This window comes from Lynx rufus, unplaced genomic scaffold (assembly GCF_022079265.1).
Source record: "Lynx rufus isolate CCGP_SWC_20201006 ecotype Redwood Valley unplaced genomic scaffold, mLynRuf1.p SCAF_5, whole genome shotgun sequence".
Taxonomy (NCBI): Eukaryota; Metazoa; Chordata; class Mammalia; order Carnivora; family Felidae; genus Lynx; species Lynx rufus.
In genome coordinates, this window is record NW_025814867.1 from 86398976 (window position 1) to 86415041 (window position 16066).

The 16066-nt window shown below is 37.5% G+C and overlaps 2 protein-coding genes across 5 annotated transcripts in view; one reads left to right on the forward strand and one right to left on the reverse strand.

Moving 5' to 3' along the window:
• Nucleotides 1-15688, forward strand: part of NCBP2 (nuclear cap binding protein subunit 2) — a 33627-nt gene extending 17939 nt beyond the window's left edge. Inside the window, exon 5 of the mRNA XM_047098560.1 lies at nt 15546-15688. Within this exon, the coding sequence (XP_046954516.1) occupies nt 15546-15549 (4 nt within the window). The 3' untranslated portion in view covers nt 15550-15688. The remainder of the gene's footprint in view (nt 1-15545) is intronic.
• Nucleotides 1-16066, reverse strand: part of SENP5 (SUMO specific peptidase 5) — a 50753-nt gene that overhangs the window by 7707 nt on the left and 26980 nt on the right. For all 4 annotated transcript variants that reach the window (XM_047098558.1, XM_047098557.1, XM_047098555.1 and 1 more), the window contains exons 3-7: nt 13738-13843; nt 13473-13611; nt 13159-13206; nt 9839-9916; nt 1065-1202 (exon numbers count right to left, since the gene is read on the reverse strand). In XM_047098558.1, the coding sequence (XP_046954514.1) occupies nt 1065-1202; nt 9839-9916; nt 13159-13206; nt 13473-13611; nt 13738-13843 (509 nt within the window). The remainder of the gene's footprint in view (nt 1-1064; nt 1203-9838; nt 9917-13158; nt 13207-13472; nt 13612-13737; nt 13844-16066) is intronic.

Consider the following 16066-nt stretch of genomic DNA (forward strand, 5'->3'; position numbering starts at 1 on the left):
CTTTCCTGAATCTAAAACATAGCATTTTCTATATTTTATTCTAACTTTTATAGTTTTGCATTTTATATTTAGGTCATTATTTTACATGGAATTTGCTCTTATAAATAGTATGAAGGATCTGTATGTGGATCCAAATAGACAGCTACTTTTCACAATGGCATATATTGAATAGCCTGTCTTTCCCCAACTTTATCATATACCAGGTTCCCTCATATACAGCAGTGATTCCTAGATTCTCTGTGCTGTACCACCAATCTACTGGTCTATTCCTAAGTTTTAATTATTAAAACTTTGTGATATGGTTTGGCCTCTAGTATTCCTTCCTTCAATGTTCATGCAATAAACTCTGCACTATGAATTCTAGGATGAGCTTATCAGTTTTCATTCAAAATCCTCTTGAGAAATTGGGGGCAAATTGGTATATATTATTAGTTTGAGAAGAATTGATCTCTTTCCAATACTGAGCCTACCTATCTTTCCATCTGCTCAGATTTCCTTTAAATATAGAGCTCTACTCTTAAAGAACTTCCACAATTTTTGCTGGAGTATATACTCCTGGTCAGTTTATATCTTTGTTTGCTTTTGAAAACGGAATCCTTCTTTTTTCAGTTAAATTTAACTGGTCCTTGCTACTGAAAGAAAATCAGGAAACCTATGGATTTTTCTTGCATCTCACCATGTTGTTGAACTGTCATTAGTTGAGCTCTCCTATTTTGCTGGCTGATTCTCTTGATTATAACACATTCTACATAAGTTATTTTGAAGATACAAGCCAATTTTAGCCCTAAGAGAAACCAAGGAAAATGATTTGTATCCATTCAAAATGCAGCTTTATAGGGAGGCAGGAAAATATGTGACAAAATCCAAATTAGACTTGTTTCTCAGAGTGGGATCCATATCACAGACAGCTACCTCTCCCAACCTGGGGATTCCTCTTGTAGTTCTTTTTCTCTGCCAACATTTTAGAGGGTTTTCATGACAGAAATTGATCCTCTATGATAACTGACTTCTGTTCTATTTGATCACAAGATAAATGAAAAAATATAGGCAGTATATTAACTTACCTCTACACAAAACTTAAAATGAATGCCTTGGGAATCATAAAATGAAATAATTCGATTAGAGAGTGTCACGGTAATGAGAGACCAGTGGACTTCCAGGTGAATAGGAATCAACAGAAGACTCTTTTTAAACAAATCCACCTGATTAAAAAAGAAAAAGAAATGCGGCCATCACCACAGACTATCCAAAACAACAGCAGAAACAGCTTCCATTTACTGACCTTTGACCTGTTTGAGGTCATAAAAGCAGGAACTGGTGAAGCCAAAATCTGAACCTAGGTCTGAATCTAAAGCCCATGCTTGTAACTACTAAGCTATAATACACAATAAGAAAACTGAAGATCCAGAAAGCACCATTTCACATTCAAACCTGCTACACCTGTGCTTTGCAAATGCTTAATGTGACTTAGCCTCTTATTTTTATGCTTTTGTGTACATATTTGACCTTGACTCAATTCTTATGTAGGAAGGAATCATCATATTGTAAAACAGCACAGGCACCATAAGCCTTCTTTTTATAAACTCAGTGTCCTAGTTAAGATCATGGGCTCTGAAGGAAGTCTGGTGAAGTTCAAAGAGAACCTCTTCCACTTACTGGCCAGGTGACTTTGGTCATTTTCATAGCTTCTTTGTGACTTGATTTCCTCAACTATAAACTATAGACAACAGCCCCTACCTTAGGAAATTATTGAGAGAGATGATACATATAAGATGCAGAAAACTGCTTTCACATATTCTATGTAGCCAGTGAATCTTAACTATTACCATTATCACTACCTCAGGTTTCCCAGATGGTAAAATTGAGAAAAATATCCTTGATAATTCTTTACACATCCTTTACAATCTAGAAATATTTACTATTCCACTCAAAATCCCAGTTGTGGAATGAATGATAAAGTAGTAGGTGCTCAATAAACATCTGTAAAAGTTGTGAATGAGTTTTTTTTCAGGTTTTTTTTTTTGAGAGTTTTTAGGGATTCCTTGGGTTAAAACAGTCACAAGGCTATTTTAAAGTACATCAGATTCTTAGAAGCTATTTCTCAAGCCTTCCTTGCTTTCTGATATTCAGATAATGTCCTGCTCTAAATGAATCTTCTACTAGTCGACATGATCTTGGAGCAAAGCACTTTAGCAACTCTACTTTTCCATTTTCTGCATCCATAAACCTGGCAGGTGAGGTGGACAGAAGAAAACATGAAGACAGTTGGTCCTTTCCAATGCACAAATCCTAAGTATCTAAAACAAGGAATCACATCTAAACACAGTATTAAATGAGGCTAAATTTACATTCTGCTTAAAAAGAAATTCTTTCTGGGGTGCCTGGGTGGCTCAGTTAAGCGTCTGACTTCACATGATCTAATGGTTCAGGAGTTTGAGCCCTGCATCGGGCTCTGTGCTGACAGCTCAGAGCCTGGAGCCTGCTTCAGATTCTGTGTTTCCTTCTCTCTCTGCCCCTACCCCGCTCATGCTCTGTCTCTTGAAAAAATAAACATTTTTAAAAAAGCTTTCTCCTAATTATAAAAACAATTTTGTCTTTTTAGTTTATTTTAGAGAGAGAAAGTGTATGAGCAGGGGAGAGGGGCAGAGGGAGAAAGAGAATTTTCTTGTTAGTAAAGATTTTTTTTTAATTTTATTTATTTTTAAAAATTTACATCCAAATTAGTTAGCATATAGTGAAACAATGATTTCAGGAGTAGATTCCTTAGTGCCTCTTACCCATTTAGCCCATCCTCCCTCCCACAACCCCTCCAGTAACCCTCTGTTTGTTCTCCACATTTATGAGTCTCTTATGTTTTGTCCCCCTCCCTGTTTTTATATTATTTTTGTTTCCCTTCCTTTATGTTCATCTGTTTTGTCTCTTAAAGTCCTCATACGAGTGAAGTCCTATGATTTTTATCTTTCTCTAATTTCACTTAGCATAATACCCTCCAGTTCTATCCACATAGTTGCAAATGGCAAGATTTCATTCTTTTTGTTGCCGAGTAATACTCCATTATGTATATAAACCACATTTTCTTTATCCATTCACCCATTGATGGACATTTGGGCTCTTTCCATACTTTGGCTATTGTTGATAGTGCTGCTATAAACATGGAGGGGGTGGGGGGAGAAAGAGAATCTTAAGCATTCTCTGTGCTCAGTGTGGAGCCCAACACAGGGCTCAATTCCACATCCCTGGGATCACAACACAAGCCAAAGTCAAGAGTTGGACACTCAACCGACTGAGCTACCTGGGTGCCCCTATGAAAACAATTTTTAAATAAAAATTAGAAAATACAGATAAGAAGTACACTTCAGTGTATATCTTTCCAGATTTTTCTTCTTTTTAATACATTATCTCTCTCATACATAACTTTATATATATAATTAAGAATGGTATGTGTGGTAGACTGTATTATTATTGACCCAATTATTTGTTGCCCTTCCTATAAAGAGAATTATATAGAACTGCCTGATGTCATGTGGCTTCACTGTCCCTCCCAGGTGAAGAAAGTAGTCCTGTCATGTGATTTGCTTTAACTAGTGCTCTGTAAATAGAAGTGAATTTATGTCATGACCAAGCTGAAGCTTCAAGAGCCATCCTGTGGCCCTGAGACTGTTATGTCTCCAGATTAGGTGCTGTTCCTCCCATCTGGGAGCCCATTTAAGGACTAAAGATGAGAAACTATAGGATCATGTCCTTAGACGCAGGAAAAGTATTTGATAAAACTCAACATCCATTTATGGTTAAAAACTGTCACATAAACTAGGAATAGGACCAAAACTTCTTTGACCTGATAAAACAGTATCTACAAAAAACCCTACAACTGTCAACACAAACAGTAGTGAAAGACTGCTTTTCTCCTAAGACTGAGAACGAGGCAAAGATGTCCCCTCTCATAGAAGTCCCAGCCAGTGCAATAAGGCAAGAAAAAAAATGGCATACAAATTGGAAGGGAAAATTAAAACACTCACTACTTAGAAACATGATTGTCTATGAAAATCTCATAATCTACAAAAAAGTTCCTCAACCAGTGAGTCTGGCAAGGTCACAGGATACAAGGTCAATTCACAGAAATAAGTTGTATTTCTATTGCTAACAGGAAACAATTGGAAGACAGCATTTAAAAAATTCTGTTTATAGCAGTTCCGGAAATATGAAATAGGGCTATGTTTTGTTTTATAATTTTTTTTTAATGTTTATTTTTGAGAGAGACAGGAGGACGTGAGTGGGGGAGGGGCAGAAAGCGAGGGAGACACACAATCAGAAGCAGGCTCCAGGCTCTGAGCTGTTAGCACAGAGCCTGACATGGGGCTTGAACTCACAAGCCGTGAGATCATGACCTGACCTGAAGTCTGACACTCAACCGAGCCAACCAGGCGCTTCATGTTTTGTTTTGTTTTCGAGATAAAGAGGGCGCAAGTGATCTAGGGGGAGGGGGAGAGAGAAAGAAAGAAGCAGGGCTTGAGCTCACCCAATGTGGGACTTAAACTCATGAACCATGAGACCGTGACTGTGCCGAAGTCAGATGCTTAACAACAGCCACCCAGGTGCCCATGGTTACATTTTTTTAAAATATGTGCAAGACCTGTACACTAAGAATTAGAAAATATTGCTGAGAAAAATTAAAGACCCCAAATAAAGGGAACATGTACCATGTACATGGAAATGGAAGATTTAATATTGTTAAGATGTTTATTCTCCCCAAACTAATCCCGCAAGTTTAAAAAAAAAAAAAACTGACAAGCTGATTCTAAAATTTGTATGAAAATGAAAATGCAAACGACCTGGAATTCCCAAAACATTCTGGAAAAAGGATAAAGCTGGCCAACTTACACTATATATCAAGATATACTCTAAAGATACAGTGATCAAGACAGTGTGGTATTGGCATAATAACAGAGATCAATGGATAAGAACACAAAGTGCAGAAACCGACCCATACATATGTGGTCAGCTGATTTTCTACAATGGTACCAAAGCAACTAAACTAGGAAAGAGAAGTCTTTCCAAGCAAATGACATTGGAAGAACTGGATATCCATATGGAGAAATCATCAAAACTAAAAATCTTTACCAAAACACATGCTTAAGAAAATAAGTAAAAAAGCTATAGACAGAAAACAATCACAAAACATAGACCTGACAAAGAATTTATTTCCAGAACACCTTTCTTTACTACAAACCTTTTCATTCATATCACCCACCTATTTTTCTGCTGAGTTGGTAGTCTTTTTCTTATCAATTTGTATAAACCCTTTATATATTAAGAAAATCAGTTCTGTGACATTAATGGCAAATATCTTCCCTAGTTTACTATTTGTTTTTTTACATCGCTATTTTAAATGCAGAGTTATTTTTATGTAACTGAATTCACTTTTCTTTTATAAACTTTTAAGTTGTGCACAGAATGGACTCAGTTACCCTATGGACCAGTTCTTTCATGGAGTTTTCTTAGTATTTCCATTGTTTTATTTATTTTTGTTGCATTCAAATCCTTGGTCATTCTGTAATCTATCTTGATGTAATCTAATTTAGTGAACACTAAATTCTGTTTTTAATTTTTTATTTAATGATCAAGGCATTTAATGGCCATTAGCTTTCTTCTTCTTTTTTTTTTTTTTTTGAGTTTATTTATTTATTTTGAGAGAGAGGCAGAGAGAGAATCCCAAGCAGGCTTCGCACCATCAGTGTGGAACCCGATGCAGGGCTTGAGTCCACGGAACCCTGAGATCATGACCTGAACGAAAATCAAGAGTCAGACACTCAACCAACTGAGCCACCCAGGCACCTCCTATATATTGAAATTGTATCACACAGTTTACTTTCTACCTTAAATTCTACCTCATCTGCTCCTGATACTGCCATTCCTTCTTTTTATTTACCACTCCTTTCTTTTGGTTTACATTTGCCTAGACCCTTTTTAACTGTCACTTTATTTTCAACCTTTCTTGTTCATTTTCTTTTATGTTTCTTATATATAGCATATACAGGCATACCTCGGAAATATTGTGGGTTCAGTACCAGACCACTGCAATAAAACGAGTCAAAGGAGTTTTTTTGGTTTCCCAGTGCATATAAAAGTTGTTTACACAAACTGTAGCCTATTAAGTGTGTAGCATTATGTCTACAAAAAATATACATACCTTAAATAAAAAATATTTTTTGTTATTAAAAGTGCTAACCACCAACAATGCTGACTCACTTTTAGTGAGTTGTAATCTTTTTGGTGGTGGAGGGTCTTGCCTAAATGTTGATGGCTCCTGACTGATCGGGATAGTAGTGTACTGAAGGTTGGGTGGCTGTGGTAATTTCTTAAATTGGATAACATGAAGTTTACAGTACTGATAGAATCTTCCTTTCACGAACAATTCCTCTGTAGCATGTGATGCTGTTTGATAGCATTTTACCCACAGAACTTCTTTCACAATTGGTGTACATTTTCTCAAACCCTGTTGCTGCTTTATCAACTAAATGTATATAATATTCTAAATCTTCTGTTGCCATAACAATTCTCACAGCATCTTTACTAAGAGCAGATTCCATCTCAAGAAACCACTTTCTTTGCTCATCTGTAAGAAGCAACTCCTTATCTATTCAAGTTTTATCAAGAGGTTGCAGCAATTCAGTCCCATCTTCAGGCTCCACTTCTAGTTCTCTTGCTATTTCCCCCACATCTGCATTTACTTCTTCCACTAAAGTCTTGAACCCTCAAAGTCATCCATGATAGTTGGAATCCACTTCATCTAAACTGTTAATTTTGATATTTTGACCTCTTCCCATGAATCATAAATGTTCTTAATGGGGCACCTAGAATGGTGAGTCCTTTCCAGAAGATTTTCAATTTACTTTGCCCAGATACATCAGAGGAATCACACACCATCTATGGCAGCTATAGCCTTATGAAAAGTATTTCTTAAATAATCTGACTTGAAAGTTGAAATTTCTCCTTGGTCTATGGGCTGCAGAACAGAGGTTATGCAGGCATAAAAATATTAATCTCGTTGGACATCTCCATCAGGGCTCTTAGGGTAACCAGGTGCATTGTCAATGACAGGTCTTATTTTGAAAGGCATCTTTCTGAGTAGTAGGTCTCAACAGTGGGCTTAAAATAATCAGTAAATCATGTTGTGAACAGATGTGCTGTCGTCCAGGCTTTGTGGTTCCATTTACAGAGCCCAGGCAGAGTAGGTTTAACATAATTCTTAACGGCCTTAGGATTTTCAGAATGGTAAATGAGCACTGGCTTCAACTTCAAGTCACCAGCCACATAAGCCCCTACCTAACAAGAGAGTCAGCCTGTCCTTTGAAGCCAAGTATTGACTTTTTCTTCTCTAGCTATTAAGGTCCTAGATGGCATCTTCTGCCAATAGAAGTCTGTTTCATCTACACTGAAAATCTGTTGCTTAGTGTCATCACCTTTATGAATTGTCTGAGCCAGATCTTCCAAATAACTTGCTGTAGCTTCTACACCAGCACCTGCTGCTGCTTCACCTTGCACTTTTATGCTATGGAGACGGCTTCTTTCTTTAAACCTCATGAGCCAACCTCCGCTAGCTTCAAATTTTTCTTCTTTCGGTTTCCTCATCTCTCTCAGCATTCACAGAACTGAAGACAGGGTCTTGCAATAGATTAGGCTTTGGCGTAAGGGACTGTTTTGTCTGGTTTGATCTTCTATACAGACTACTAAAACCTTTGCCATATCAGCAATAAGGCTGTTTTCACTTTGTCATTCATGTGTTCATTGGAGTAGCCTTCAAGAACTTTTCTTCTGTGTTCACAACTTGTCTGGCACAGGAGGCCTAGCTTCCAGCCAATCTCAGCTTTCAGTGTGCCTTCCTCACTAAACTTGATAATTTCTAGCTTTTGATTTAAAGTGAGAGGCATAGGACTCTCCCTTTCACTTGAACACACTGTGGTGTTACTGGCCTAATTTCAGTATTGCTGTGTATCTAGGGAATAGAGAGGCCCAAAGGGAGAGAGATGGGAACAGTTGGTGGGGGGAGCAGTCAGAACATACATAACATTAAGTTTGCCATCTTCTATGGGTACAGTTCATGGCACCCCAGAACAATGGCTATACTAACATCAAGGATCACTGATCACTATAAAAAATATAATAATAATAAAGTTTAAAATAACTACAAGAATTACCAAAATGTGACACAAAGACACAACATGAGCAAATGCTGTTGGAAACACGGCGCCAATAGACTTACTTGATGCAGGATTGCCACAAATCAATTTGTAAAAAGCGCAGTATCTGTGAAGCACAATAAAGTGAAGCACAATAAAAGAAGGTATGCCTGTATGTGGCTTGTACCACTGGATAGGCTGTATTGGTGTTTATGCAAGAAAAATTAAGGATAACTATTAGGGGACTGGTCAATTTAAAAAATATACCCATATGGTGGGATGCTACTTAACCAAGAAGAGTTATGTAGATGAGGAAAAGATCATCATATACTGTACTTGGAAGTCATCTTTCACATTTCCTTCTCCTTCATGCCCATAACCAATCTGTCACCCAAGTCCTGTTGATTTTACTTCCTAGATCACATTCATATTTATGTACATATCCCATCTATCCTGCTACCATTCTAATCCAAAGTACCACTAATGGTACTTTGCAGTGGCCTCCTGTTCTACCCACATCAGCTTTGCTCCCACATTCATCCATCTTCTTCAGTGCTGCTAGAGCAAAGACTACAAATTGGATGATGTCACCAAGAACCCTTCAATAGATTCCTATACATTTAGGGTAAAATTCAAAATCTAAACCTTAATGCCCTACATCACTAGATCAGGTCCACTTCATGCCACTCTCTTCTTTGCTCTCTGTACTCAAGCTACACTAGCTGCTGCCCATGTTTCTACCATCATAACATAATGATTCTTACTGTTGTGCTTAGTGATTTACACAAATTATCTCATTTAATCCTCTTAGCAAGGTAAATACTTGTGATACTACCATTTGACAAATGAGGAAACTGAAGCTTAAAGGAATTAAGTCATCTGCCCAAGGTCTTACAACTTGTAAAGTGGCTACAGCAGGATCTGAACCCAGGTCTGAGTCCTGAGTTCATTCTATCTATTCCCCTGGATTTGTACCCTTCAGCCATGTTTATCTTGGCATTACTGATAATGCTTTGCACATATTACCTAAATAGTCATGTTCAGTCAGGTGTTTTACTTTGCAAAAAATTATTTCCATCCACAACTACTCAAGACAAGACTTACTCTTAATTTTCTATAACCTATCCAGTATAAAAAGACAAAATGCTACAGTATCTCTAAACCTGTAACTGTGGAATCTAAACTCGGTAATTATGTCAAAATATCAAAAACAGAATATAAATGGGCTTTTAAAATAATGTTTCTGGCACTAGTAAATGACTCCAGAGAGAAGTTAAGGTTGCAAGGAGCTTTAAGGGTTATGCTGATTTTATCATTTTGTTTTATGAAGCCCAAATGAAGCATTCTGAAGCCCAAATAAAGTGTCTCGTCCAAGTTGCACAGCAAGCTAATGACAATGCTGGAACCATTAACTTCCAGCTCAGTGCTTTCATTTAGAGCATAATCCAATAAACTGGACAGACTTGGAGTTTTATTAGTGTCTTGTGTTTCAAACAACAGGATGTAAAAAACAATAAGAAATAATTATATTAAAAGAGTGGTTTTTTTTTTAAGCGTCTATTTCTAAACAGTATCATATGGACATTAAAGTTGTTATCCTTCCACTCAAAGTGGCTTATTTGCATTTCACATTTAGAATAAAAAAGAAATAAAGAGAATACCTTTTTAGTCCATCTTTTTACTCCATTATATCCTTTGGTTACCAGCTGTCTATGAAAAAAGCTGTTGAAGAAGTGAACCTAGAAGAGACATCAAATATAAGCACCCAGATTATATTAAGCCGTACCCAGATTTAACTTCAAAAGAACATGGAAATTTAAAAACCCTTGTATGTACGACAGACCAAAAGGAGGAAAAGTTTCTTCTATAGAAAATACATTACCTGATTCACAGAAGATTCTGTTCCAAATTTTCTTAGAATAACCTTACACTGTGGTCTATAGTCAGAACTGGAATGGGACAGTAAATAAATAGATTACCTGAATCCAATCAAGTAGAGAAGCAACCTGACAAATCTCTCCAAATCAGGTGATAAAACTGAAAGAGGCTAAGAAAGAATGAGGTAACATTACCTTGAACTCAAGGGATATGGATTACAAAACTAACCCCATCTGAAGGATATGGACTTGCAGATTCCTGCTTTCATAACTGTTAAAAAGCCTTAACATGATCATTTCTAGCACAGAAATAATTAACCTGGTCATATGGAACATCATGTCCTGACATCAAATTTCTGGCTTATAAATTAGGATCGGCTCATGTGAGCTAGTAAACATATTGTGGTCTTAACGTGTTCACTCAGTAATGGATTCGCTTGAGATGAAAAAAATGTTCCCTCAGTGTTGAGGTTCTCAGGATGTGGTCACCAGATCAGCAGTATCAGCATCCCCAGGAACTTCTTAAAGTGCAAATTTTCAGGCCCTACCCCAGACCATTTACTAATGCAGAAACTGAGCGTGGAGCTCAACAGTTTGGTTTGAAAAACCTTCCAAAAAACCCTAATGCACGCTGTTCTGAGATCTCTGCAGCTTAAGATATCAATAAAAAGAGCTTGTGGGGCGCCTGGGTGGCGCAGTCGGTTAAGCGTCCGACTTCAGCCAGGTCACGATCTCGCGGTCCGTGAGTTCGAGCCCCACGTCAGGCTCTGGGCTGATGGCTCAGAGCCTGGAGCCTGTTTCTGATTCTGTGTCTCCCTCTCTCTCTGCCCCTCCCCCCGTTCATGCTCTGTCTCTGTCTCAAAAATAAATAAACGTTAAAAAAAAATTTTTAAAAAAATAAAAAATTAAAAAAAAAAAAGAGCTTGTAATAGCTATTTCTAAGAAAAGTGATTCTCAAACTCTGTGTGCATTAGAATCCGGACAGCTTGTGAAAGCAGATTGTTGGGCCCCACCTCCAGTTTCTGATTCAGTAGGGGTAGGTTAGAGTTCAAACTTTTACATCTCTGGTAAATTCCTAGGTAATGTTGGTGCTACTGGTCTGGGGACTGTAAGTGTCCTTTTAATCCAATGAAGGTTCAGAATTAAATATAATGTAGAAATAATGAAGGTAAATTATACCCTTAAAATTAACACCTTTATGTTAAAAGTCATCTATAATATGTGTTTAGGTTTAAACTTTCTGGTGATTAAGAGAATTTCACATAATAGAGAATCCAACAGATTAACCTCATGATTCCAATTTAAAATGCAACAGAATTGCGATTTTAAGTGGAAAGTTGTAAAACATTTTGTCTATATTCATAAAGTGTTGGAATCTCCGACTCATTATATTTATTTACCTGTTTAAATTATTAGATTTATAAAAGTATTTGGAAAGATTTTAGATATTGAAATCAAAAGTTACCCATCAGGCAATCTAAATACTCAGAAAAATTAACACATTAAATTAAAAAAAATAATTTTAGGGGCGCCTGGGTGGCGCAGTCGGTTAAGCGTCCGACTTCAGCCAGGTCACGATCTCGCGGTCCGTGAGTTCGAGCCCCGCGTCAGGCTCTGGGCTGATGGCTCAGAGCCTGGAGCCTGTTTCCGATCCTGTGTCTCCCTCTCTCTCTGCCCCTCCCCCGTTCATGCTCTGTCTCTCTCTGTCCCAAAAATAAATAAACGTTGAAAAAAAAATTTTTTTTAAAAAAAAAAAATAAATAAATAAAAAAAAAAATAATTTTAATAGTAACAAAACTCTATGGGAATTTTAGAGTTTAAGGAGGGTTTGTCTGTATTTAAACAGAATACCCAAGATTAATCCAAGAAAAAGTGACAATGAATACCACTTTATTACATCTTTAAAAAGAATAAGACTTTAAGTTAAATTGAAAAACTTAAAGCAAAAATACACTCTTTTTGTGCATCTCCTCACTGTTAAAAAAGAGACAACAGACCCAAAATAGAGTCTAACTTAGTGCTGACTTGTGCTTAGCCCATGTCACCAAACCAAAAATACCTAACCTAATTGCAACTTCAGCCTCTCCCAGGACTGTAATCTTAACAGAATTACCTGCTCAGCACTACTTAGGTAACCTGCCTGTTAGACCTGGTCTTCCCCTCAAGTAAGGTAACTTTGCTGCAATCAATCTACTCTTGCTAATAACCCCCTCGTCCTGCCCCCTTCTGCCTTATAAGTCTTCCATTTTGTACAGCTCTTCAAAGCTCCTTTTTACTTATTAGATGGGATGCTGCCTGATTCATGAATCATTTGAATAAAGCCAATAAGATCTTAAAATATACTCAGTTGTTTTTTATTTTTGAGAGCAAGCACGAATGGGGGGAGGGGCAGAGAGAAAGGGGACAGAGGATCCGAAGTGGGCTTTGCAAAGACAGCAGTGAGCCCGATGCAGGACTAAAACTCAACAACCGGGAGATTATGATCTGAGCCAGAGTTGGATGCTCAACTGACTGAACCACCCAGGCGCCCCAACTTTTTTCACACCTTAAAAAAGCCTCCTTGGGGTGCCTGTCTGGTTCAGTTGGTGGAGTGTGTGACTCTTGATCTTGGATTGTGAATGCAAGCCACTCGTACAGAGATTACTTAAATCTTAAATTAAATCTTTAAAAAAAAAAAAAAGGTGAGGCACGCCTGGATGGCTCAGTCCGGTTGAGTGTCTGACTTCCACTCAGGTCATGATCTTGCAGTTCGTGGGTTCAAGCCCAACGACAGGCTCTGTGCTAACAGCTCAGAGCATGAAGCCCACTTCAGATTCTGTGTTTCCTCTTTCTGTCCCTCTCCCGCTCATGCTCGCTCGCTCTCAAAAGTAAATAAACATGTAGGAAAACACTGGCAATCTGACTTTCTTATGCTCAAATATTGTCTAGGACCTATGCCCAACCTAATGTTAGCGCCTGATCAAGATAAAATCAAAACCTTTAAAAATCGAAGGAATATTAAAAAAAAAAAAATCGAAGGAATATCAAATAATTACATCAAGTTAAAAAGAAACCTCATTTTAATACACAAGAATTCTCTCTCCTGAAGAGTAACTTTCACTTACTTTGTCTGGGACTGCATCCATTATCAGCTCACCATACATATTAATGACCTATAAAAAGTCAACATAAAACCAGCTTACTAACCCTATACAATTCAGAACATCCCATCAGAACATCCCATCAGAATGAATAACACTGACACCGTTAACAGTAATCAAACCTTTTGGATGCTGGGGTTGGTGAATGAGTAGCTTTAGTAAGGGTAAAGAATCCTTGATTCAAAACATAACTATGAGACCAACCCAAAGGTTAATTATATTTTATTATCCAACATCCTCTGCAACTTTTCCACACTGAGAACCTACAATACACTAACCTGGTCATTCAGCCAATTCTGACCATCCAGAGTTGCCAGATCATCCATATCCAGCATGTGCTTATTGTAGAAGATGCGGAAGTTGCATTTTTGATGCCTGGCCCGATAGTTTGTTATTTCTCTATTGATAAATGGTTTTCTGAAAAAGATTTTGAAAGAAAAGAAACACGAGTTCCACTAAATTTACTAAGTATCTTCTTTTTTTAAAGTCACATGTACCAACAATTTTATTTTCAAGGGCTTAAATTAAGCATTATTGACAAACCTATTAGAAAAGTCTTCATTAAAGACATCTTTTAGTCTTCCAAGGACATCTTTTTCACTGAGTGGGACCAAACTGCCATACTTCTTCATAACCTCATCTAGGAATCCTTAAATAAAGGAAGAGAAATTACAATGGAAAAACCATTTTCAGCAAAAGTCATTCTCCCAATATTTAACCTATACACAACACTTACCACACATTTAACCTATACATTACGCTATACAGAAATCTTTTAATTAAAAGTTATGTTTTGTAAGAAATAAAATAGATCAGGCCCTCACCATTCCAATCCAGAGAGAAATGCCTTAAGGTATCATTTCACATTGGATTTTTAAAGCTACTGATGCACTGTTAGAAAATGGCTAGCTAAAACTGAAGATTGACATCACTCAATAGTTTAACCTTGAAGAAGAATCTTCCCTTCTAAAGAGTGAAATCTAAAATGGTTTAATCACCTGGTTAAATGTGTATCACATCTGGTAACTAAAGGAGTTTTCTTTTTTAAAATATTTTTTTTATTTTTGAGAGAGAGCATGTGTGCATGAGTGGGGAAGGCGTGGCAGGGCTACAGAGGATCCAAAGTGGGCTCAGAGCTAACAGCAGCAAGCCCAATGAGGGGCTCGAAATCACAAACCCTGAGATCATGACTTAAGCTGAAGCTGAATGCTCAACCAACTGAGCCACCCAGGTGCCCCCAAAGGAGTTATCTTTTCAAAAAGCACAATTTGTTGAAGGATTTGTTGAGATCGCAGTCACTATTATTTGGTAAGTGTGTGTCAGCGTATTTTAAAAGGGGAAGCAGAATTAAAGGATGACTTCTTGGCCAGAATAGGACAGTCTTTGGGTCAAATAAGATGTATACGCATTTTAATGGCTTCCATGAGGACCCACTGAACAAACATACTTAAAAAGGTCCTAGGAAATAAAATCAGGGCTTTATTTCTAAGGAAATACACAGAAGCTGAGGGAAAGAAAGGCTTACAAAAATGCTGACATGACTTAGGACATTCACTGATGCTGAATGGGGAGAGCAATAACCTAATTAACCATCAGTCTAAAAGTTTCCAGAATTAAGATGGGAAGAATGAGCACTGTTAGCCACTTATTTTACCCAGTCCCCTTTCTACCTTCAAGAATGGCCTCTGGTACACATCAGTACAAAATGGACAGGAAAGAGAACAATGGAGTAACTGTCCCAAGAACAGGGTGGATTTTTTTGAGGGAGGGTCAGACAAAGGTGTGAAAAACAGATCTTCCTTTTGTTAGTCTCCTACCAGAAGGCTCCCAATTTGAAAGGCTTCAGAGCAAAGGTCAGGATATAGTAAACAGGAAACCGCTGATTGTTTATGCCTGGTTCTGGTCTAGGCTTTAGGCATAAAGAAGACAGAAAGGGAATCCTTTGTTCCAGCTTAATAAGAGAAGGAGGTAAAGATTTGGGGCTTCTAAACTTGTATTTGCCAACAAGTGTTTACAGGTTACCTAAGAACAGCCTTATGTCTGTCTACATGGGAGAATGAACTCAAATAGAAGATAAGGAATCCCAACATTTGAGAAACTGCATTTGAAGAGCAAATTTCATACAAAAATAATGCCCCTAATAATAAAAGAGTAAACTGTAGGCTCAGCAACCTTGAGACTCTTCAAATAAGAAAGCAGTCTCCTCTATCAATGGGATATTGACCCCAATTCCAAACTAGTATCATAGGAAAGAGGTATCCCTCTTAACAGTGTTATCTATGGTGGTAGTATTGGGGGGATTTTAAGTTATTTTTGTTTCTTCTTATCTGCATTTTTGTTTTCACTTTCAGATGATAAACATGGATTTCTAATGCAGCAGAAAGGTCCTGTGCAGATGTTCAAGGAGAACCCTAGAGGACAATGTCTTATTGATACACACATCTCACTGGGACCAGAAGTAAAACTGCATTCAAATAGCATTATCATAAACCAACCACTACTACATCTCATCCTTTTAACTACCCTGTGTTAGACAGCATCCCTACTTTACCAATGGAGGTAGGAAGCTTAGGGAGGTTAAGTAACTTTCCCAAGAACCCTTAAGTAGCATATGGCAGAGTAAGATTCTGATTATAGGTTATATGACCACAGAAAGTTAACCATTAACTATTAACCTATGCTGCCTCCAAAGCAGGAGATACCTATTATCTTTTCTCTACAAAAGCAACTTGTTCTTCACTGCATCTTTTCCTTTTAATACCCCCTGGCCAAGAATTACCCAGAAAATGGCTTCTTAAGATGAGAATTAAACCCATTATTTTTTACCCACTTGCATTCACAAACTAATGAACCAAAAAGGAAAAATGCATGT